This window comes from Fundulus heteroclitus, chromosome 3 (genome assembly GCF_011125445.2).
Source record: "Fundulus heteroclitus isolate FHET01 chromosome 3, MU-UCD_Fhet_4.1, whole genome shotgun sequence".
Lineage (NCBI taxonomy): Eukaryota > Metazoa > Chordata > Actinopteri > Cyprinodontiformes > Fundulidae > Fundulus > Fundulus heteroclitus.
Genome location: NC_046363.1, coordinates 16,340,010 through 16,364,505, shown reverse-complemented (window position 1 = coordinate 16,364,505; position 24,496 = coordinate 16,340,010). Strand labels below are relative to the sequence as shown.

The window sequence follows — 24,496 nt, the reverse complement described above, 5'->3', positions numbered from 1 at the left end:
TCAAATCAGGTCAGGAAGGTTTCTAAATTAAAAGTAAATCCCTCTTTGTCTTCGCAAACCTGCCTTGATGTGTTTATGCAGAATTTTCTATAAGCAGCTGAAATTTATTCGCAACAGCAATAGATTTTATGTAACTGTCTCATATAGGCTAGAGTCAAAATGAATATAAAATGTAGAACCAGGCAGACGTTTATATTGAAAACTTCTCCTTATATTAACAGAGTTTATATTCAGAGCCACTCACAATTGTAGCCAAGAGTGATGGAAATCAAGGTTTTTTGCCTCGCTCAAGTGTTGAACTTTTTTATTACTCAATCTTATTAACGTATGGATTTATCTTTCTGTTTACCCTCTTCTCCTTCTTTTCTTTCTCGCTTCTTTTCATTTCGACTCCTGTGGTAACTCAACCAAACTAAGCAAATTATCTGTATTTGCTTAAATTTTCTACCAGGCAAGATCCAGTGTGAGAATTAAAAGCAGTTTTCTTGTATTGTTCTCAGTTTGTTCCTGGTTGATGTGGGTTTTGAGGAAAAAATAGCAAATATAATTTTTTTTTCTTAGACCTACTGCCTGTATTGTGCAGTGATGATAGTAAAAAAAAAAAATCCAGGCACATCTTCAGATGGAGCTACATGTCTGTGTTTCTTTAAGGGCATTAAACTGGTTTCTGCTTGTCACTTTAAATCACTAATAAATAATCACTGAAAACAATGTGCTGTACAACGACACATCCACACAAAAGCTACCACTTATAAATCATAATCTGCCTCTTTTGCCGAGTCGGTGCGTGTTTCCATCATCTGTTACATAAACACACATCCAAGCGAGAATGTTAGATGCTGTCTTTGTAAAATTTTGTATATTTATAGCAGTGTGACCCATTTGGTTGCAGTTGTTTTATCATGGGTGCAGTTCATGTTCTGGGAGACAGGCCAAAGGTTCAGGCGAGCCAAACACACACACACCCCTGTTGGTGTGAGTCTGCATGAGGCGCAGAAATACACAAGAACCTATTATCATTCATTTACAGTCAAGAAGAAATGCAGTACTGTGGGAGAATTTGAAAGAGTCTTGAATTTCTTTAAATGTTGCATTTAATGAGACAGATGCTCTTGTGTCTTTTAAAAGAATCTCTAATTTTTCTTTGCTCTACAGCTTTTGCTTATTTTTTTGTCCCTTTCTTATTATGCAGCGTGTGCTCAACAAATAATACAAACCAACTATTGAAAGGCAATAGAACAAAAATAGTTCCAAAATAATAACTCACTAACAGCAAGTGAACAGTATCTGAAAGAAATGGAAAAAAAGGATAAAAAAAAAAGAATTAGACAAGTATCTGAACTATAAACATATTTCAGTGGTTCATTCTACCTCATCCCAAGTTTCAGCTAATCATTTTTGGGGAATCAGCAAATGAGAAAAATTGGTGGATCGTAAATGAGTGAAAAGGGCATTCTTCCATCTTTATGATCTGCATGAAGATGGCCTTTGCTCTAAGAAGACTGCCAACACCCTGAAACTGAGCTGCAGCACGGTGGCCAGGACCATCCAGTGGTTTAATTTGCTCAACTCAGAACTGACAGCAGAATTTGACAGCAGATGTGTAAGTGCTGCAGCATTGCTGCAGAGGTTGAAGGGGGGGGAGATGTCGGCCTTTCCTTGCTCGGACCAAAAGCTGAACTCTGCATCAAATTGGTCTGCACGTCGGTCGCCCCTGAAGGAAGCCTTTTCTAAAGACGATGCTCCAGAAAGCCAGAAAACAGTTTACCGGCAACCAGCTGGCTGAGGACTTGGATTACTGGAGCCATGTCCTCTGATGAGACCAAGATAAACTTGGTTCAGATGGTGCTAGCCGTGTGTGGCGGCAACCAAGCGAGAAGCACAAAGATATCTGTCTTGCCAGTCAAGCCGTAGTCTTGGTTTGGGGCTGCATTAGTACTGCCGGCTGTGAGGAACTACACTTCATTGAAGGAACCATGAATCCTGCATGTACTGACATACTGAAGCAGAGGATGAAACGGGGGTGTGGGGCAGTATTTCAAAATGTCGACCCCAAACACTCCTCCAAGATGTTCACTGCACTGCTAAAGAAGGTGAGGGGGAAGGGGCTGGACTGGCCATGCTTGCTTCTGGATCTAAACCCAATTCAGCATCTGTGGGTCATCCTCAAAGAGAAGATGGAGCATTATAAGGTCTCTATGCATCAGCAATGGGATTTTGTCTTAGAGGAGTGGTCGAGGATTTCAGTAGCAACCTGTGAAGGTCTAGTGAACTCTAGTAAAGGCTCTAGTGGACTCCATGCCCAAGGCAGTATTAGAGGCAGTTAAGGCAGTATTAGAAATTAATGTTGGCCACACAATACTTACATACATTATGAGTTGTATTCGTCTTTGTTGCTCACAGTTTAGACGTTAATGGCTCTGTGTTGTTTTAAAGGGCACAACAAATTAGCACTGTCATACAAGCTGCCTACTGACTCGGTATTGTCCCATGAAAAGATAGAATGGATATTTAGAAAAATCTGAGGGATGTAGTCCCCATTTCCTGCACCTTGTAATTTTTCCTGATAGTTTGTTCTGTCGCCCTCGCTCTTTCCTGGAAGCAGCACACATTGATTCAGTTATCAACCCGAATCAAGGTTCAATTTATCTACCTTTAGATAAATTGAATCTTGATCCAGGAGACCTGGCCAACTTGTTCAATTACTGGTTAGTTTTGACACTTTCAGGGGTGGACCCAGGTCCTTTTGGGTCCCCTGTCTTGTCTGCAGCTCTGCAGCATTTTAACACATTCTTAATGCGACTAGAGGAAGATTTTTCTGCAGTTTTCAGCTACAGTAAATCTAATTTTGGATCACTCAAATATTTTCTAATATTTTTTTTTTGTCTTTCAAACTGTTACCAACTCAATAACTTATTGATGCTTACTTGGCCCGACACATCGGTTTGTTTAATAAACATTAACTGAATGTAAATGAGTTGCGGGGGTTTTCCTGACAGATCAGTCTGACTGACACACATAACAACACAAATTTGTTTGCCACGTCAAATAGTTAATGTCTTCCTAGTAACTGATAAGCTGAAAGGCAGTCGTCAAATTGGATTTCAGCAAATACCCCTATATTTCTGAATATATCTGAATCCAAACCAAAGACAGATGCGTGAGGATCATCTTAACTCTCAGGCTGCATGTCTGTCCTGGAATAGAGCTCAGAGACTGTAACAAAATGCAAGAATTGCTTTATTTTCAAAGCGTATATTTCCACTACTTCTTTCATTATTGGGTCTTATTCATATTCTCTGTGCGAAGAATATTCCATTAAAGCCATCCCACCTGCACATTTGGAGAAAGAAAAGATAGCTTTTTTTTTTCAAGCAACATTGTCACAGAATTTTGTGGTTATTATAACCGGACAGCTTTCTGCTGTGTAAAATTATAACAATAGTTTGAATAATAATTAAAATGAATGGTTAATTTGTACTCGTCTGCTAGTATAGGCTCATTTATTTTTTGCTGTCTTCTCTGTCATTTGCTGAAATAAAATTATATAAGGATTTACACCATTTATCTAATGGCATATGGATGAAAATCCTGTTATGGTGGAAAAAAAGCTGTTACAGACTGTATGAACATGGTCAAAGGATTTTCCGCACTTAGTTTATAGTTTGCTATAATGTCTGTGCTGATTTTCCCAGAACTCTAATTCAGGATTAAACATGCTTGAGCCATTGGGAGTGAAGATAAAACACTTGGAATAAAATGGCTATATGCCCATGAGCAGGGGATTGCTTGTGTGTCCAGAGGAGGAGAACCTGGCATCATTAATTTGAAAATTTTAGGGTTGGTTAAGCTGAAAGGAGGAAGAGGAAAGAAAAGAAATCATTTCATCCATATAAGAATGATAATTTGGTATGTGTTGGCAATTAATGGTTTTTAGTCTGGGATTTCCCCTGGTTTTAACCTTCATTTTAAGTGAGGAAATGTCTAGGAAAATTTTCTTTAATCAAGCTGATTTTCAGTGCGCAGCAACAGGTGGGGTAGGGACTTGTCTTGTCAATGTCAGTTTACTTATATAGCATATAAAAACAAACTGTTGACTATAGTGCTTTACAACTCACAATAAATGACAATAAGATCAAGAGAACATAAAAATACATGAAATATATTATTATAAAACAAGCTTAAAACAAAATACAAAAATGCACTGTAAACTATGAGTTTAAAGGAATCTCAAACTTGGGTCTTGATGGGTCTTGAGCAAAGAGTTAAGAGTCTCAAGAGTCCAATGTTTTGGGGGCTTTGTTCCTCTGTTTAGTACACAGGAAGAGTGAATTTGGTAATTTCAGCTCCTTTTCTGGCATGTCATCAAGGTCTCGTCCACACGGAGGTGAGATTGGGTGTACCCACAAAGGTATTTTGTCGTTTAAGCTGTGTGTCAACAAGGAAGCCATAGATGATGATGTAGCTTCGCCTCTTTCTGTCTCCCACATGTGCCGCACTCTCATGTTGCGTTCATGCTCAGGCAAATATTGGCTTTGTTATGGCTGTTAGTAGCATCCTCTGACTCTTCTAACGAGCCCGCTCTACACAGCGAGTCCCCTGCCGGCCTACATAAAGAACATTGAACTTGTGTAAATGTTTGTGTCTGATCCCCCACCATGTTGCTGTGCTGACTTCACATTAGTTGTCTGCTCTTCACATGCCTGGTGTTTTTTTGCATGTTTCTCTGGCAATGTCACAGCGCCACCAATGGGCCCGGCATGCCTACTACAGCGTTTTCAGTGCCACTGGACACGCATTTTTTCTTAATTGTTTATGAAAATTTCCCATGTTCATTTTCGTGTAGACAGGGCTTAAAATGACATTGCGTCAGATATAGTGAAGGAAAACTATAAGCTATATGCAGTATCTACAAAGTTCATATATGCCCTTTTTTTTTTTTGTAAATGCACCCGTTCCTCAAGTAAGAAAACACCCACGTCAAATTATGGTGCCTCCCCCATACTTCAGCTTGGATGCTGTTCTCAGGCTTGTATTTGTTCCTCTTTTTCTTCCAGATATAATGACGGACATTATGTTAAATCTGACATGACATACCATGTCTTGGAAAATAAAATTCTTAGTCCAAGCATGGCTTTTGCAAACTCTAAGGTGCCTTTTTGATGCTGGTTTTGGGGAAATTATTTCTCCTTTCTGATTGGTCTTTGAGTCTGTGTTATACAGGACTATCTCATGTGCAGATTTCAAACCGAAACTTATTAATCTCTGGAACATAGAACGGTTTTGCTCCTGAACAGTATAAATTCTGGACCCCCTATGGATTATATTTGCAGGGGTGTGTTTGACCTCATAAACTTGGTACCTTCAGTTAGTGTGAAATGTAGGTTAAAGGCTGAGCAGTTCTCTCCCTCCTCTTTTTCTGCCATGGAAAGTGAGTGGCGAAACAACTTATAATTAACTGCGAAAACATCCAGTCAAGATTTTCACGTTTGATATCTGTAATGCGCTAATGTCCCCCAGTAACTTATTAACGCTTTATACTGACTTTTCAGCCGCGATGAACATGATCCAATCTGCGGGAAATCACAGACTGTCTGGCCGACAACAGGCAGCAGCGGTGGGACAGGTATCCCTGGCGAGGGCAGCCTGTCAGTGGGTCTCTGCAGACTCCCAACAAGTCCAAGCACAGTTAAAATTGGCTCATAATCCTGTACTTTCTCGCATAACATAATCTTAAAACACCTTTTTGTGATAAATTAAGGTTAAAAACTCCTCGTCTCCTTACTCCACCCTCGAGGTGGACAGTTTTTCTTACTGCATGCAACCCCGCCCCCTCAACAAGCTCTGAGAAAGCAGAGAAGTACTGGGTCGGTTGGAGGACCAAAGCCCCGGGAAAGTAAAGCGCGGGAATAGTGAAATTAGTCTGGTAAATGTGTATGGAAATGCTACCCGTGATTCTCTAAGCCTCAGGCTTTTGAGTGGCAATGGAAAAGGGGCTATTGTTGCCCAGTATGAACCAGAGCTCTGTGGGTCAAAAATTATGATCCTGATATCTTGGCTGAATTCTTTTTATTTTCCCAGTACTTCATACAAGGAATCGGTTTGTCTGAGATGTTGCCTTGAAATATATTCACATTTGTGCCTCTATTTAACACAGAAGCTTAAAAAAAAGTTAATCTAGGTTTCCTCAAATTTGTTAAAGGCATGGTAGTCTTGGTGTATGCACATTTCTGAGTTTCAAGAAAGTCATAGAAGGCTCTCTCCCTTTATTCTAGGATTTATCAAAAATAAATAATTTGGTAGTCCTAATTGAGCCCAAGCAGAGAACTTTTTGTATTATTTAATCACAGAAACATGGTTATCTATCTTTCCTAAACAGTGTATATAAACATTTGTTTTCAACTGTATGTTCATTATTTTAACTTCTTTCAAAGTTCTGGTTCTGGGAGTTGTAGTTTCCCCTCTCTCCTACCCTTGGGACTCTGGAATTGCTTGTTTTGTCTTTGTAGCATTAGTGTATCTGAAGCTCATATCTCAGAATGAGTAGCCAAAGTGACGCTCTGAGTCTTAGTATAACATGTTGATAATAAACTTGGTGTGTTTGTGCTTGTCTCCGTGGGTCCTGAATGCTGCGGTACTCGCTTCACAAGCGCAAGGCTCCGAGACGGTTGTTTGTGTCCTTTGTCTGCGTGTGATTCTATGTTAGTCATTGCCATTAGTCATTAGGTGTGACAGGGTTATATCAAACCTCTCTGGGTTACGACAGGACACATGCATCAGTAGCGTGACTACACGGTGTTGTGTGTGCAGTGCGGAGACAGTCTTCTGCTCTGTTTGTTGTTGAAGATACCGTTATAGCACGCACTCACGGATTTCGGGTATTGGTGAGGGCTAATGTTTCACCTGAATAGTGGGTGGGAGAGCAGGCATTCCTCCAAAGGCATTGGAAAGAAACAACAAAAAATAACAGAGTAAAATTTTTGAGACTTTTGAAGGGGGGAGAATGAGGGAGGGTGTGTGTGTGTGTGGGGGAGGCAACACAGGCGGGAAGAGAGCAGTGAGGGGAAAAAGAGTTTACCGCGATAACCTGGCATGCTGGCGGGAGTTGTCAACATTGCACCCCTCCTTTCTCCCTCCTTTTTTCCCCTCCAGCTGATGATTCAGCAACTAAAGTAAATGGAGTGTCGGGTTTCTGTTTGTTTTGACTCTCAGTCTTTGGGTTAAAACTTTAGTCACAGCAAAAGCACGTACAGCAAACAGACGGCTTTAGTCATCTATGACACCAGGGACATTTCTTTTAACAACACACAAAACGATTGTTTGATATTTCTTTCCAAACTTTTGGCGGCTTTGTTATTCAGAGCTCAAATTTAAATTTTAACATTTTTCATCAGACCTTTAACTTGTATCTGACCGGGATAACCAATTAAGGTAACGTAATTAGAAACGTGGCAGTGTTTATTCATTAATCTGATCCTGCTGTTTGTGAAATTGAGTGTTTAAATGAAGGAGTCTTCCTCCCTTCCTGCCTGGTTTATATGAACACCAGTAAGCCTAACGTTGTGAACTGGTCCCTCTTTCTAAACAACAGGAAGAAGCAGAGACGAATCATTAACTTCACAACAAGCTGAAACTGAGCTGTGTGTATCTGTGAGGGTGTGCTCTGTAAAGCGGGAGCCAGCATGTGGATAATTACTCCTGCCAACTCCTAACACATTGTTGTCTTATTGACACTTCCTCTGGATTAAACCCCATTTCCTTCCCATAAACCACCAAATGCGGCTATAAAATAAAAGCAGCTTCTCTTTAATTACTGGAGTTAAGTTTTCCTTCATTAGGGTGATCATTTTCATTAAGCCCCTCAGACCACAACACCAATCATTCCTGTCTTTAGAAATAATAGATGAAAAGAGGGGTATTGTTTGCACATGAAAAGGATTTGGAATATTTGCATTTCAGTTAGCACATGAGATTCTTATATTTTCAAATTAGACTAACTTTATATTTGCCACAGATCTCCAACAGCAGGTGGCAAAACAATCCAATCCATATGCAGCAGTTGTCTCAGCTTTTAGATGCATCTCTGCTTCATCGTTAACTGACTCTATTATTAGCTCATTAGCAGAGCTCTGTAAAGCTGGACTTCATGCTAGCGAGGCAGTTTAGCCATTTGATTCAGGTGTCTAGGGCGAGGGACACATCTGAGAGTTGCAGGACTCCAGCCCTCAATGATTTCAGTTTAAAACTGCTGATATATACACATTGCCAAAAGTCGTGACCTGTTTTAAATCAGTGTATAAAAACTCTTAAAAGTGTTTGTTCAATATTGTCTTCAACCAAAGTGCTGCAGTTTGTCATTGTCATTTTTATCAGCGAAATCCTTTTATGTGGTTTTCACTCATGAGTCCTAAGGTTATCTGTGTTTGTGAAAGACTGAGGTTAGGTTTAATTTAGCGTGGTGGCTCTATCCATCTCACATTTTCTCCATTTGTCCAAACCACAGCATGGTATTTGTTTTTCTCAACCTTTCACAACCAAATGTATTTGTACCTTTAGTGTGGGAAACTATGTTCAGTGGTTTTCTTCATAGCAAATACAATTAACACAAACAGTTTGTTCAAATGCTATACCCGTTTCTCCTGTTATGGTTGAATGGTTGATTTGGGTATAATCAGGTTTTTTATGATATAATTTATTTAAAGATCTAGTGTGTAAGATTTTCACACTGGTGAACCATCTAGTGGTGCGCTAAATTAATTACAAACGACTTTGCGGTAAACTACTACGGTAGCATTGGAGTATAATAATTGTGACAATGTAAACATGTCCTCTATGTATTAGCTACTGCTAATAGCTACGGTCACTGTGTGAAATGGTGTTTGGCGCTGTCTGCTTGTTTTTTCAAAAATCGCTTTTAAATTCCATGTGTCGTGTTTTTTTGGGCTCGTTTCTGAACGTTGTTTATTTGGGGTTTAAGATAAGCGACTATAAACACCAGTAAAGTGACCCAGCCGGTCTTACAGACAGTGAACAGGCCAGCCAATATCCCTCCGCGTACTGTACCTACATAGCCCTAGTCTCAGGGAGAGAGACGCGAACAAAATGACCCGTTTCTGCCGGGAGGACAGAGTGGTTGCTGGACTACACTGCCCCATTTCTAACATAACACCAAAAATATACTTCACATATGTTAAATTAATTTACCTGCTGTTCAGCAGAAAAGTTGCAACCTCCGCATAAGTTTGAGTCCACAATCCCTCAGAATTATCTCCACTCAACCTGGTAATATTAGCTGTGCCGGTATAGACTCTCGTGTTTCTCCCAGTTATTACTTATTTTTCTTGTTTATTTTCTCTTCCCTCTCACCGGGCAAAGAGTATGGGTGGTCCTCCATTTCAACAGAAATCGGTAAATAGTATGAGTTACAGTCATCTTTGCTTGTTTTCTACTCCTCCACCAACAGCACGTCTTCATATAGAAGACAGATGGGGAAAACGGCTGACAATTTTGTCTCCTTTCGGCTTCTGAAATCAGAAATAGCGACACTACATGGCGCCTCCCAGTGGATGCAACGACTCCTATGTATTTATAAACTACAAATTCTAAGTTATGAGAGTGCTTTAATTTTTGATGTTAGGTTATTAAACTTTGCTGCAATATGTATTTATAAAAGCAATACTTGATTTTTGCCAATTAAAAGCCAAATTAGTTGCACACTGTCTCTTTAAAGGAGATAGCTGCAAGTTTAACTCCTCCTAGCCTGTGTGTGGCGCACACGAGCTCGTCCGCTCTCGTTCCAACCTTCAGTTGTACTGTCTGCTAGCCAGTTGCCAGGTCCTTTGGTTAGCATTAGCAAACATTTAACTTACCTGTCCAGAAGGAAAGCACCAACCTCTGAGCCCTTTTGTTTCCTTAAGTTGGCACCAACGCTCAAAAACTTGACCAACGGTTACCTTCATTTTGCTTCTTTTTTGGTCCACTTAAATCTGAGAAAAGCAGCGCAGAGAAGTCATTTTTCAGCGCTATCACGGAGCTACTACGATCTGGAAACATCTGGGCTCCGTGTCACATGATTTCAACCTACTATTCCTATTGGTTCAGAATCCTTTCACGTCAATGTTGGCATCATAACTAGAAGTAAATATTTATATATTTTGGACCCGTCAAAGTTTATAATAGTTATTTATAAACTATATATTTATTTTTCATTAAATTGATATTTTTATTTTTCACCACTCCAGATGTTTTGTGGATGTATTATTTTAGAAAACGTAATTGTTTTGATGACCTTTAACACCTAACACACACTTGAAATATAAATCCAGACCATTTTCTTAAAATGTAGTAGCTCAACAGAATAAATTTAGCTCGTTTTACTCATGTTGAATTAAATCAAGCGAATATAAACTAGTGTTGGGATTGGGGCATAACATATTACTGAAATGGTTATAAATCTTTTAAATCTACTCTAGCAAAGTGGCATGTTAACCTTTTACCTGCCAAACAAAGCTAAAATGTGTCGCTCCTTGACAATGACTGACACAATATTAAGAGGTTCAGCCTGCTTGCTAGTTTGACTTCTGCATTAGTGCAGTCACTAAACTACCTGAAGCTGAATTCAGTTAAATTTTTCCACCAACAAAGATGTTTGTTTGTTGATAAATAAGTTAAGATCTCCAATATTAATTAACTGCTGTGTAAGGTACTGCCACAACACCTGAATTTGACATTGACCAGGCAACTCTAGGACTTTCATTCTGCGGTTTTTATTTTGAGTAAAATCTTTCAGATAGAAGTTGTCTAGGTCATAAAGCAACAATGCATCTGCAGTCCACCTACAAGTTTGATTGTTGGTATGATGTTCTCTTTCTGAAGTGGCCTTTTACACCCAATAGTAATGGGAGACATACCTTCCAAAACTTTCCACCTTAGTTCTATCACTCTGTAAAAAATGTTTCCTCAACAAAAAAAATCAAGACCTGCCAGGTTTCCAGTTTTTGCCCAATCTGTAGATGCTGTTCTAGGTCCTTTTACGGGTTCCAGACTTTTATATGTCAGCCACTTGTTCTTCATCTGTTCCTAAGATTCTTTAGACCGTGTTATAATCAGTTGCTTTTTAACACTTTTTGCTCTACTTTATATTTTTAGCCAGGTGGTTTCCTCATTCTACATGTCTGACAGTAATTAGACCTGGGTGTGGTTAAGTAAGGTTAATCTCAACTATCAAAAAATTAGGGTTGATTCATACCTAACCTCTTGGTTTAAGTTAATTTTTCTTAAGCTCTTGTGGTATTAGTGGTCTTTTACAAAGGAAGCAAGAGGAGGAGAACACATGATGCAGCAAATAGCCCAGAGCTGGGAACTAACCCCATAGACAACCATATCCAGGGCTAATATGGAGATATTAGCTCTGCCTTCTCTACCACTGAGCCACATGACCCTATCATCAATTATATTCTGATTGGTTTTACTAACAGCTGTATTTGTAGCTAAAGTATAAACCCTTGTTAAATGATGCAATGTTTCAGTTCTGCACACAGTGTGTAAACCCTGCGGTACGTGGAAACTGAATGGCATTCATAGCAATACCATACATGACCTGTATTCTCACAGGCCTGTGACTGGAGGTGAAGTGGTCAGGCAGTGCAATGTGAAGACGCCTCTCAGAATGAAATAAGTGCCAACAAGCACTGTTTGTACCTTTCCAAAGGTTTCCACAGTCACAGTGTACACACGGCTTCGCTCAAGGTCAATATTTCACTGCCTGACTCGCCTTTCAGTACGGCTGCCATCATATTTCCCTTTTATCAGTATTTCAGTCACTCCTGCCTTTTTGAACTGTCTTTAACAACTGTGTCACTCATTTAATAAACACTAGTTTTAAAGGTTTAATTATATAGTGTTGTGCGTTTCTACGAGAACAGTAGATATATTGTGAATTTAGTACTTAAAAAATAATTTGCAGGAGCAGTGTTGAAGGTCATCTGCTTTTATTGAAAACGACCACTTGTAAAAAAATAAATAAATAATAAAAAACCAGTAATTCTAAAATATAATTTTGAAAGATAACACACTTTGCAAATTTAATTGAATGGACTTGTTTGAAAGAAAGAAAAAACAGAATTATTATGTGATTATCTGAAGTGGTGACCTTGTATGGAAATCAAACTAATTGAAAAATTGACTAAATGCTTCAGATAGTCCAAAAACTGGTTTTTTTTTTTAAAAAACCTCTTCTGTCGGAGATTGGCATTATTGCTCTTAATCAGGAATAAGGCTGTATCCTCTTAGAGCACTGCTCTCTCTGTGGAGCCCTAAATAGCTTCGCACTGAGCATTGTTGAAAGGATGAGAGACATGAGAGGATCATTGTTAATCTATAAACCTTTGTTAGCTCTCTGTCTAACCAGGGAAGAGCGAGCCTGGAAAAATGCTCCCACTATAAGCAAGTCAGTCTTCTGTAAAAGAGAGTGACACATGAAGAGGATCTGTGCCCAACTTTCACAGGGAGAGCTGTGAGGACTACTGGATAAGTAGACGGTTGATATGTAGCTCCTGTGGCACTGATGATATATTCTGAACTAATGAGAGACACCACTTTTGCTCTTATTAGATTAAAAAAACATCAGCTGTCCTCAGCATCCAGTCTCTTTCATAATAAAATGTTTCATTGTTTTTTTTTTTTTTGCCTTTTCATCAACATACAGAATAGATCCCTAAAAAGACGAACTTCTCTTTATTTTAAAAGAAACATTAAATATGCGTTTATACTACTTCCTTCTGCGGAAATATTTTCTACATTGTGTTAAATTAAAGCAGTTAAGCTTCTTTTGATGCCTCATAATATAATGTATCATGACATATTTCAGTTTTAAGTTGATAACTTTGGAGAATACGGCATTGTTGCTGCTTGTCAAATTAAGTGTTCACACTGTATACCTGAAATTGTATAGTTTTAAGTTCTGGAAGGGTTAAAAATGAAGCTTTGAGAATGAGCACAATTGTTTGTTTATTTCAGTGTTTTTTTGTTTTAAAGCTGATGTGCAGCTTTTTAAAGCGGCTCATTCATATTTCGGTAGGGTAGACAGTTTAATCAAGCAGTATATAAGCAATAATTTTTTCTGTTCATTGAATGAAATAAATATTCTTAAAAAAGTTAGTTTATTTCAATAACTGTTATAAAGTGAAAAAAATTGTAGATCATCTACACACTGATTTTTTTAAAACCTTTATTCCTTTTCTCCTTACAACTATTGGACACATGGCATTCAATATTAAATCAGACTAATAAAAATAACTGTTTTAATACAGAAATATTGGCTTAGTAAAAAATATGTTTAATACCTGCTTAAAGGTTATTTTCATAATATACTGTTAATCTCACCAACTAATAGACTTAGAAACGGCTTGTTTCCCAAAGCTGAGGGCTATCGTGCCCTGCTAAGAATCAAATAAACTTCCAACCCAGTTCATAGTCTATTACATTTTTACAAACATGCTATTGGGTCCACAGGTTCTTGATCTGATCGAGAATTACTTGCACTGTCCCCCACATGCTAATGTCTATTTGCACACTTTTTGCTTCTCAGGGAGTGTTGGTCTGGACATCCATGCAAGTTGCACAGTTTTTAACTTGAAGTTGCAAATTATTGCTAATGACTATTTGCACACTTCTTCGGGAATGTATGTCTAATACATCCATCTGTGCAGTTGAGATAAGAAACATCTTTATTGTTCCACCATGGAGAAATGTGGGTATGACACTGGCACATAGAGAAACACATAGAGTTGCAAACTAGTAAAACTAGTAATATGAATAACAAGCTCAAATGGTAAATGGCTTGTACTTTTATAGCGCTTTAACTAGCCTGACGACCCCAAAGAACCTTACACTACATTCACCCATTCACACACACACTGACGGTGGTGAGCTATGGTAGTTGCCACAGCTGCTCTGGGGCAGACTGACCGAAGCGAGGCTGCCATACACCGGCTCCACCGGACCCTCTGACCACCGCCAGCAGGCAATTTGGGTGAAATGTCTAAAATGATCAGACCGGGGGGATCGAACCTGCATCCTGCCAATTGCAGGGCAAACTTATTTAACGTTAAGTTCTAAAGTAAAAGATAATTAATTTGTAAGAAAGAGAAAAATTAAAATATTTAGCAATTATTGATAACATGACATTCAGATAAAAATTGAATATTGAGGTTTGAGTAAATTGCAGAGTATTCTAAATCATCCTGTAAACTGACTGCCACTTGCCTTTTTGACTTGAGCATCAATTAATTTGAACTTTTAAATTTTTGTTTGACTATTTGCATATTTTTCAGCCTCTCAGGGATTGTTTTGACTGATACATTCCTGTAATTACATAGTCATATACATTGTCTGTAAAGTGAGTGCTTTTCCCCTTTTTTGACTTGAATATTTAAAAGTTACCAGATGCTAACGACTTGTTGTCGTTGTCTTCCACTTTTTGATCATTATGTCTTGTTTTGTGTCTGTGTGTTATATATTATTTTAACACACAAATGGGAATTCTGAGCCAGTGCCTCACAAAAATGTCATCACGGCGACATAATGACAATAACTATTTGTGATTCTTGATACTTTTTCTCTGTTTTCTGAGGCAAAGGAAAACATCAATTCAGCAACTCCAGGATTATGCTGCCAGTATTTCACTTATTCTGTTGACTCTGCTAAAGTCTGATACAGGTCTTTTTGCTGGATCTATCACGATGTTTAAAAAACACTTTTGCCCTCAAATTCTATCCTCATTTTAAGGAAACCACACAAAGTGATGTTCCTGAGCGCTGGTGCCCATCAGTCTAATGACTCAATTAAATGAATAGTTAGTTGAGAATGATTAGAAGCCCATGCAGCATCAGTCTGATCGGTGAGTTAGATATTAACACAGCTAGACTTCTATATCTTTGCTTTATTACTATGATCAAACTAGAAAGTAGAACCCAGGTTGTTGTTTTTTTTTCTTTCTTGATCATTAGTCAAGTTTACTCAATGGTATTTTAGGATTTAAATTTTTACATTGACATTAACTGATCACCAAAGTTGAGCCTGCTTATGATTGGCTTGGTAGACTATTTCAAGCTTTTCAGTATAAGTGGTTAAAGTTTCTCTTTAGAATCCAAAGCCTTTAGATATGTAACATTTTAAATATTGGTAATTGTCATCCTAACATTTACCTCAGTGATTCTTTTGACTTCCATCGACCCTTTTTATGAAAAGCTCTTTCGGACTTTGAAAATGTCACTTTTAATTACTGGACTTTTTAGCATTTTGGAGCTTCGACTCATCTTTTTTTCCAAAACGAAAGAAGTTACTTTTGCTTTTAGCGATGTATGTTATTAAGGGTATTTCCAACTTCATGTGGGTGAACTGTGAGCTGCATGATGAAAAGAACACCAAAGCTTACTTTAAAGTCCCGCCCGGCCATTGATTAGATTCAGGTAAAGGCTTTTTTGTCCAGCAGTTGTCCAGTGTCTTGATGTTTCGCATATCTGCACGGGTCAGGTTAGAAATGATGAATCACATCTTGCTGGCATGCCAGTGAAGGTTGGATTAAATTGAAATGAAGTGCAAAGGTTCAGTCCATTTAACGCCCGGCCAGACAGTCACAAGTTTTAAGTCTTTGCACCGCTGCCCTCTTCAAGCTTTTATATGAACGTGTGTGAGCGTCTGTGTGTAGATGGATTTGTGGTGTCTCTGCTCTCATTACTTCCAGCTCAGACTAATGAAATGTGTACGTGTGTGTTCTCATTACCCTTCTCCAAGGCTAATGATGTATGTCTGTGCTGGCGTAGGTACGCGCGCGCGTGCGTGTGTGTGTTTGCGTGGAATTGAGCTGCAGTTCTGCTCGGCTGTGTTCGGGCCGTTTCATTAAATGATAAAGTTTAGTGATGACTCCGGTTGAATCATTATTTACTCTGCTTTCCATTCATCCCGCTGCAGCCACCTCGATCTTTACAAATGACCTGCTACAGAGACAGATCGAGATTATTTAACAGTGCAGCTTTAAAGCTTTGGCATTCGCTTAATAGAGTCCCAGCTTTTCCAACATGTTTACGCTGGCCAAACACGCATAGATCCACGATCAGATGCTCTTCTTCTAGATAAACGCAATTTAAAAAAAAAGATATGCTGATAGGTTTTGATAATTGAATAGTTTTTCAGGGCAACTGAAGCAAATTAATGTCACATTTATGTATTTAATACATTTCTTTTATTTTATTATTTTTCTATCTCTGAAATCAGCAGGTTCTAACAATATAACTATTGATTTTTATCATCGTCCTTGCTGCAGGGAGGACAACTTCACCTCCGCCCCAGTGTAACCAGGCTCTTCGGTCTGGGTATCTGCCGTGTTAGGATCACAATAGGAACCGTTTGGGTAGCTTTAATCATTCTGAAATACTTTTATTATATGCTCCATAACCTGATAGGTTCTTTACTGTTACTGACAGCCTCCCACTTCATCCTACACCGTGGCAGTGAGTGAAAGCCAGGCAGACCTTTTTTTCTGTCTCTCCAGCTCTCGCTCTTCATAAATTGAGCTGTGACATGACAGTGCCATTACCCAAAGATGCCACTGCTAAATCGTACTCTTAAGGCTTCGAATGATTACCCACCATCCCTGTTGTGTTTTTTTTCCATGTCCCTTTCTCAGATTCAGCTGTTTTATTCTGAAAATTATAATTTTTTTTCATCAACATACTGGTATGTGGTTTGTTTATTGAGGATGATAAAAATAATTGTCAAAGGTGTAAGATTATAACACTAATAAGCAATGAAGTAAAAGATAAAGTGCACAAAACAGACTATTTCTTATTGGAAACTATAGTGTTATAAACATTTCCCTAAATAGTTTTTATCTTTTCTTAATATGTAAATAATATTGGAACAAAATATATAACTTGTTAATATTTCTACATGTAACCGGTAACAGATCAGTGTGAAAGTGCGTCTCGTAAAGGCGGGTCATTGTACGTTTATATGTTTCCCCACTTCTCAATTTGTTTACGTCATTCTTTTTTCTATAAAACATTGTATTTCTTTTTTTTCTTTTAAATAGTCAATTATTCTAAAAACCTTCCAAGTTCTGTGTGAGGACTAATGACACAACCTACAGATATAATAAAGTAAAAGAAAAGAAAAATATCTGCCCCCTTACATATATTTCCAGTTTTTTTGTCACACTTGAATGTTTCAAATCTTCAAACTAATTTTACTATCAGACAAACATAACCTGAATAAATACAAAAAGCCATTTTCAGATAATGATTTGACTGATTTAAGGGGGAAATCTATCTAAACCAGCCTAAACCTAAACACTGGTTGTGCCACCGTGTTTTTACATGCCTGTGTAAGGATTTTCACCCACACTTCTTTCAATTTAAATCAACCACTACACTATATTAATAATAATAAAAAAAAAATTCATCTTTTAATGGAATAAAATGAATATGTGTTTATACAAATATAGATATTTAGAGTTGGCATTATGGTTTGCATTATGTCATTGTCCTGCTGCATAACCCAAGTATACTTGATGTTTAAGTCACAAAAGTCAAGGTTCTTTCTATTTCTGTGAGGAATCTGGTTTCTGGACACCTCTGGACCACCACACTATCTCTGCCATATTAGAACGGTGATGTGGTCTTCTTCTAAAATGATGTTATTTTATGCCACATGTGGCAGGTCATACGTATTCTCAAAGGTTCCCCTTTGCCAGCTCACATAGTATTTCCACAAATGCTGTGAAATCATCAAGATTATTTTTGGCAAATATTAAATATCCCTTTGTATTGTCTTTGGTCATTAGTGGTTTCCACCTTATAACTTACATAAACACCATTTACGCCCTCTGTTTTTCTTATTATTGAATCAACAATAATTAAATATATCTAGTAAGTTTGTTTTCTTTTGTGACTTTGATAATGCAACAAGGTGCTTGGATGTTTTATACCAATTATTTTGTTTTATTAGATAATGTGCGTAGAACATATTTTCACCCAAAATATAGAATGCGTTGTAGATTGGAGTTCTTAAAAGATTTGTTTAGCGAGTTAAAGAGCTGAAAAGAATGTTAAAAATGTTGCGTCTGATGATGTGCGATGTGAATTTAATTTTAACACAATATACCAGAGTTCTGTCATTCTCAACCCTGAGTCCTTGCTATAATCACTCTGGCTCTAGACACCATTCTTCTCCTTCACTGCCTCATTCACAGCTACACAATACAATAATCCATCAGATAACATATGGAGAGAAGCTAAAAGCTTTTCAAAACTTTTTTTTTTCCACAGATAAAAACATGCATTTTTTCTCAAGCCATATCTTTCTCTTTAACTTCCTTGTGAGACTTCCTTTCACTGTCCGCCTCCCACGCTACAACAGACCACACATTTTCATTTCAGAGAGCGCACATCCAACCCGCAGCAGCACAGATGGATACCATGCTCTCTTTCTGACACGTGAATAAGTAAATATTTACCTTCCCAGATTGTATTTAATTTTTCTTTTCCATCCTTCCTCACAACACCTTCACAACTACATCACCAAACTACTCTAATTTTGTTTTCGGCTTTCTTTGTAAAACTCTTTATGGCATCACGAGGACCACTCATAGACTTCAGGTTTGCAAAGGCGCTTGTCTATTATTAAGATGCTACAGACGTATAAAAACTGTTGGCACCTTGGCTAACAAAGAGCTACAGTAAAGCAGTCTTATTTTATGAAACCTAATTCAGTGTCATTGAAGCAGACTGTCAATTAGTCCTTTATGAAGACAAGATCCTTTGACAGATTGCTAACGTCACCCCTTGCTCCTCTATGGTTAAAGAAGCCTGCTCATTTCGGTAATACTGGGATGAAAGTGCACTTTTTAATTTTCTTTTCGGTGTGACAATCTGTGTCAGGTTCCGGCATGTTTGTGCAGGGAGGGTCCATCCGACAGGCTCAGCATTACACTGACATGGAAAGCACAAATTTGTGACAACTTCATTGTAATAGCCAACAATATCACATTTGAAGCAGCCCTTTTGCAGTATGGTCGGTTTATTTGATCTACATTCTTAGTGCTGGCGTGGAACCCCTTTTCCATTCAGAACAGCCTTTTTTGTTTTTCTTCATAGTGTCAGAGACATTTCTTAGCAGTTTTGGTGCGTGTTGACATGATGGTATCCTGCAATAGGCGCAGGTTATTTGGCAGCACATCCATTATGGCAATATCCTGTCCTAACACAAAGTTGCTCTGTTGGACTGAGATCTGGTAAATATGGAGGCCAGTGGAGCACAAGGAACTTATGTTCAAGAACAACTTTCAGATGATTTGATATTGGTGCATTTTCTGCTCAATTGGGTATTGTCCTATTTTGGATAATAACAGTTATTATGTTTTTATCTTTTTCTGAGGATTTCCTGTTACCTAGAGAGAGGGTAGATCAGCAGTTTCTGAAATACCCACACTGGCATGTCTGGCACACAGAACCATGCCACGTTCAAAGTGACTTAAATCCACTTTTTCCCCCAATGCTCATACTTGGGTTTGAACTTCAGCAAGACGTCTTCAGCTCTTATAAAAGCTTTGAGGTTCAACTGCCTTTTGGTTGATTCAGGAAAAATGGCAATTTTCTGGAGTTTTCTTTAACCAGTTTTGATAAAAATCCAGAGCATTGCATCTCTTTTTCAGATTTTTCTAAAATAACATTTATTTAACAACATTCCAAATAAATAAAGGATAAATTTAGGATATTATTCCCAACATCTCATACGACTCTATACTAAAAACTAAACAATCCCTTCTTTCCCCAAGCCTGACCTTGCTTGCTTGTCTCCTTCAATTGATCCTGACTTGTTGTTTTTTTTTAATCCCCTTTCTGTGCAGCAATGATCTTCATGTTGTTTGATGTATTTTTTTTTTAGTTACACTTTTGTGAGATTAGCTCACATCTGCATTGGTTTAATTAAAAGGAAGCTGAGCTGAAAAGTCATCTGCAGTTGTGATTTATGTTTTTTTTCTGCCATATTTCTTTTCCTCACTATTTTTCAGAGATAACCAATAACAAAATACATTTCTCTTCGTTCATTTTTAACAAGGAAAGTATCACTGTGGTTGTTATTCATTAGTATCACACATCACACCTCTATCACCCTTAGATCTGGGAGAGGCAGGGGTGTCAAAATGACAGTATGTGCACGTTATTTTTTTTCCCTTTCGTCTTTTTTTCTAACCTCACCTTCTGCCTTTGAAAAATCCATAAAAGTCAATTTACACCATCCTCTTCTGCTTCCTTTCTCTGTTCGAGCTCCTTCAGTTATTTTGAAGCACTGGACTGAATTGTAATTCGCTTTTTTTTCCCAGCACTTGTGTAAATGTTTTAGCACGCCTACAATGATGATACATGTCCTGTCTGTACTTCCTCATCAGTGCTGCCAAACAACAACTATAGATTGTAAATGGGAAGTGTAGGGGGTTGATAAAGGCTACTTAAAGCTACTTATCAGTCTCCCAAATAAAACTGATCTGATTTGTATTAAGGGTAAATAATGTTTTTTGATCAATGAGTTTTAATTGCATACTCAACGATTAGACCCTTTCTGATGTCTTCAGGCGGTTAGCACCCTTCTGGTATAGGAATGTAGGAACGCGTGTGTTTGTAGCACATTTTGCAGTCAAGGTAAAAAAATTTTTAGCTTAAGTCGTTTTTTCTCAAGCCCTATTGTTCAGGTTTTTATGGAGAGACTGTAGCAAAACAATAGATGCAAATATATTTCTGACTGGAGTTGCTCTCATCTTAAATGTCTGAGAAGTGCTTGATGGATCTTAACAAAAAAAGCAAAAATCCATCCAGACTTCTCAACTTGCAGAATAAAGTCATTGACTTTGAAGGGTATCATGAGATGCTTTAATATGCATCTAAAAAACTGTTTCAGATCATAACAGTATGGTTTGACAATATCAGGAACAAAACAAACATGATTTCAGCTCAATTTAGTGTCATGATGAAGGCGTTCTGCAAGTGAAATGTATACATACAGTTAAGTCCATAAACATGTATAACCCAGGCAGATTTAGGTTTAATATACTCTTGTAATTTGTAAAAAAAACATCTTTCTTCTTATTGGACGTAATATTAATGTTTTGGTAGCGGCCCGCCCAGAAGTCAGACATAAACTCCATTGTTTTTTTTTCTTATTTTTTTTTTTTTTTTTTTACACCAAAACGGTTCCAGTGCACCAATTCTTTGTCTTTCCACTGAGTTAAACTGGTCCTAGCACCAAAAGTTCACAGCTGGGCAAGAGAAAAGAACCACTTTCATCTGGACCTAGGGGCGGGCTCATGGGGAACAGCAGCCAATCAAAACATTATGACCTCCAGGTTTAAAACTCCAGTGTTCAGCTTTATTCTTCATTAATTGAATTTGAAAAATACATCATGGTGATTGGGGGGCATTCACAAGTAGCGCTTAATGTTAAAGAGAAAAATGTTAATAAACGGAGGTGCTGATACCAGAGCATCTGTTTGCAGGGATGATGAGATAAAATATTATTTGTGAAGTTAAACTGTCTCCATGAATTAGTGTTGAGACGTGTGTAATGATGTGGCTCATGTCTCTCAGGCGGTGGAACCAACCCTGGTTAAAAACTGAAAGCTACAGTATTTGGTGAAAATGTTGTAATAGCGAACCTGTGGGGGAAATTAAAGATTAGGGTGATGGCAAGCAGACCTCCCAACCTCAAAGACGTGGTGTGTTTGACAGAAGAAAGAAAGCCAGTGGAAACTTGCACAATACTTTTCAGCAATTATAAAGTCTGTTAGATTCATGAAAAAACCTGTTGGTTATTGAGAAATGTATAGATAATTAATATTGCAATGTAAATAAAAGTTCTTTCTTTTTTTAAGTCTTTGCCCTTTTACAGAGTTCTTTGGGGAGATGCTTCTCCCATTTTTTCCCAGATAGAAATATTCAGAAATTAAAATAAACATGATCTAAATCTGCCAACGATACGAATGGTTTTGAGCTTAACTGTAAATCTGTAGGAAAAGTCAGATTTTGGGAGATCAGCATCACTCCAGTGGTACCTGAATGTTTTTAGAAATGTTCTTACTGCTTCAGAGCTAATGTAGAGGTGTAGGAGGAAACAATATTGTTGCTAGTAGCATGTATAGTTTTGCTAAATGTGCCTCCTAAATTGATTCTGGCAACTGGAAACACACTGAATTTTATAGAAACTTTCTATTGTTTCCATTCCCCGGTTCACAGTTAATTAATTACTGCAAAGCCTACTGGCTCCAGAGTCATTTGTTTATCTAATAAGATAAGGGCCGAGCCATTCGTTCTGTGTCAAATACTCAGGGAGGTTTAAAACAACCAAATGACCAACTTAAAGAATAGATGTAATAAAACCCATGTTTGTATTCCCCTTTTCACCATAAACTATTTTATTGCTTATTTACATCCCTGCAATTTCACTTTTATACTCGTTAGTTGTCAGGCGCATCTAAAAGGTCAAGGGTGTCTTTGCCCGGCAGCGGCTGCTTAATATTAATGACCATCAGCCAATTGAAACTCATCAATAGGTCAAAGGTTATCACAGGGTTGCAGATGCAGGAAGTTAATGCAATTAAAAATGCATCATGTCGTCAGTGGTAGAGAAATGTCTTTTCCAATTTTTGTTTTGGTTTTTGATGTCTTTGCTGATCCGTCTTTCTCATTGAGGTGTAGTTGTGGTTTTTATGGCATGTCTCTGTCAGTTAGGGTTTTCATTGATTTTTAACGAGAGAGAATTGATTTTGTGTGTCCTTGCTTCTTTTTCTTATTGCTGTCTGTTAGGTAGTATTTCCAGAAAAAAACTTTCTATTTTTTTGAATAGTTTGAGACAAAAACAAAATTAAACAACGGTGTTAAAGAGACAAGAATCCAAATCAGCACTTTTTGGTTCCAAACAGAATCCAGCTTTCCGTGTGAATGGTTGTCATGTAAGCGACTACATTAAATAACTTTTGTGGTTTTCCTGTCGTACTGCGTCTGCAGCTTGGATAGAAAGTGTTTAATCAATGGCTTGGTTTGCTAGAATTCACAATGATTTCCAATTGTTACAAATAGGCAACCTTTTCATTTTCCGACTTTAGGATGTGGGAGTCAGCAAATGTCTGGATCCTCAAAAATAGCAACACTGTCAAATATATTTTTGTTCATGTATTTGGTTAGGTAATATAACACTATATATTTGGTAATTCAATTCTTCTGGTATTCTTACCCTAATCATTCAAGCCCTATGTTGAAAGGTTCAAAAATGGCTTCTTTCTTATGCTGAAGGTCAAGTATGTCCTCCAGGGGAAGATTGTTTCGTGACAGATAGTGAAGCCGTCAGTTTGAAGCTATTTTACAAGCCATCTGACTGCTACCAGTACAAACAATATACATGCAAGAAATCAATCCCTTCCCTGCAAAGCTGCCCTGCCGGCCACAATTAATCGAATGAGCAAGCCAGCGCCAATAATCTATAGGTAGTGATTTGCACAGGAGGTTGCTAATCAGATTTTGATTGGCTGAATGAGTCCATGGGGAAAAGCATTAGCATCCTGTAAGTGCTGAAGTGCCTTAAGAAGTTATTTTTTTTCTTTTTTTCAAAGTGCTCTTGTAAACAGAAAATGTCTCTGAGCTGTAAACTTTATAGCAATTTCATGGTACTCAATAGTTAATGATTTTTTTTTAATTATTATTATTCCCACTATTGGCAGAAGGCTTATTGACAGGATGCATTTTATCTGAAAAGTGAATAAACAAATTATATATAAAAAAATACATACACATTACATTTATCTATTAGTGTCATGGACCAGGAGGGCCGACTGACTGGAACTGGTCCTAAAGGCACATTTCTGGTTACATCACAGGTTAGGTAGTGAGCTGTTTAGTGTGGCTTTACAGCCCAGAAATAATCTAAACTTTGTTACCCAAACTCAAACGAGTGATTCTGTGTTTCTTATAGAGTACCCGGGGTAACAATTGCTACAGACATAATCTGCGGATTTCCTGGTGAGACGGAGGAGGACTTCCAGGACACCTTAGAGCTCGTGAAACACTATCAGTTTCCCAGTCTGTTCATCAACCAGTTCTACCCGAGACCCGGTACACCTGCTGCTAAGATGGAGCAAGTCCCAGCACACGTGGTAAGTGGAGACCTAAGAATATTATATCAGAAAAATGGCTGTCATTATGTGATCACATCGGTGCACTATGCTCTGTACATTGTCCATGGAGATTTTCATCAAAGAAAAAGACTAAAGATCATTGCAAATAGCGCTTAGACTAAGTTGAACACAGCTTAGAGTACACATATAGGAAGCTGGTAACCTGTGACCTGCTATAATTTCTTGACATCCATTTAAGCCCACAAATGCTGTTCATTTCAGGTGTTTCTTTATTTTTATTTTTTACAAATGGTAAATATGCTGAGTTTAATTTGA

General features: G+C 37.9%; 1 protein-coding gene across 1 annotated transcript in view; it reads left to right on the top strand.

The window, feature by feature from the left end:
• Nucleotides 1–24,496, top strand: part of cdkal1 (CDK5 regulatory subunit associated protein 1-like 1) — a 277,368-nt gene that overhangs the window by 163,328 nt on the left and 89,544 nt on the right. The window contains exon 11 of the mRNA XM_036130742.1: nt 24,019–24,199. Coding sequence (XP_035986635.1) covers nt 24,019–24,199 — 181 coding nt within the window. The remainder of the gene's footprint in view (nt 1–24,018; nt 24,200–24,496) is intronic.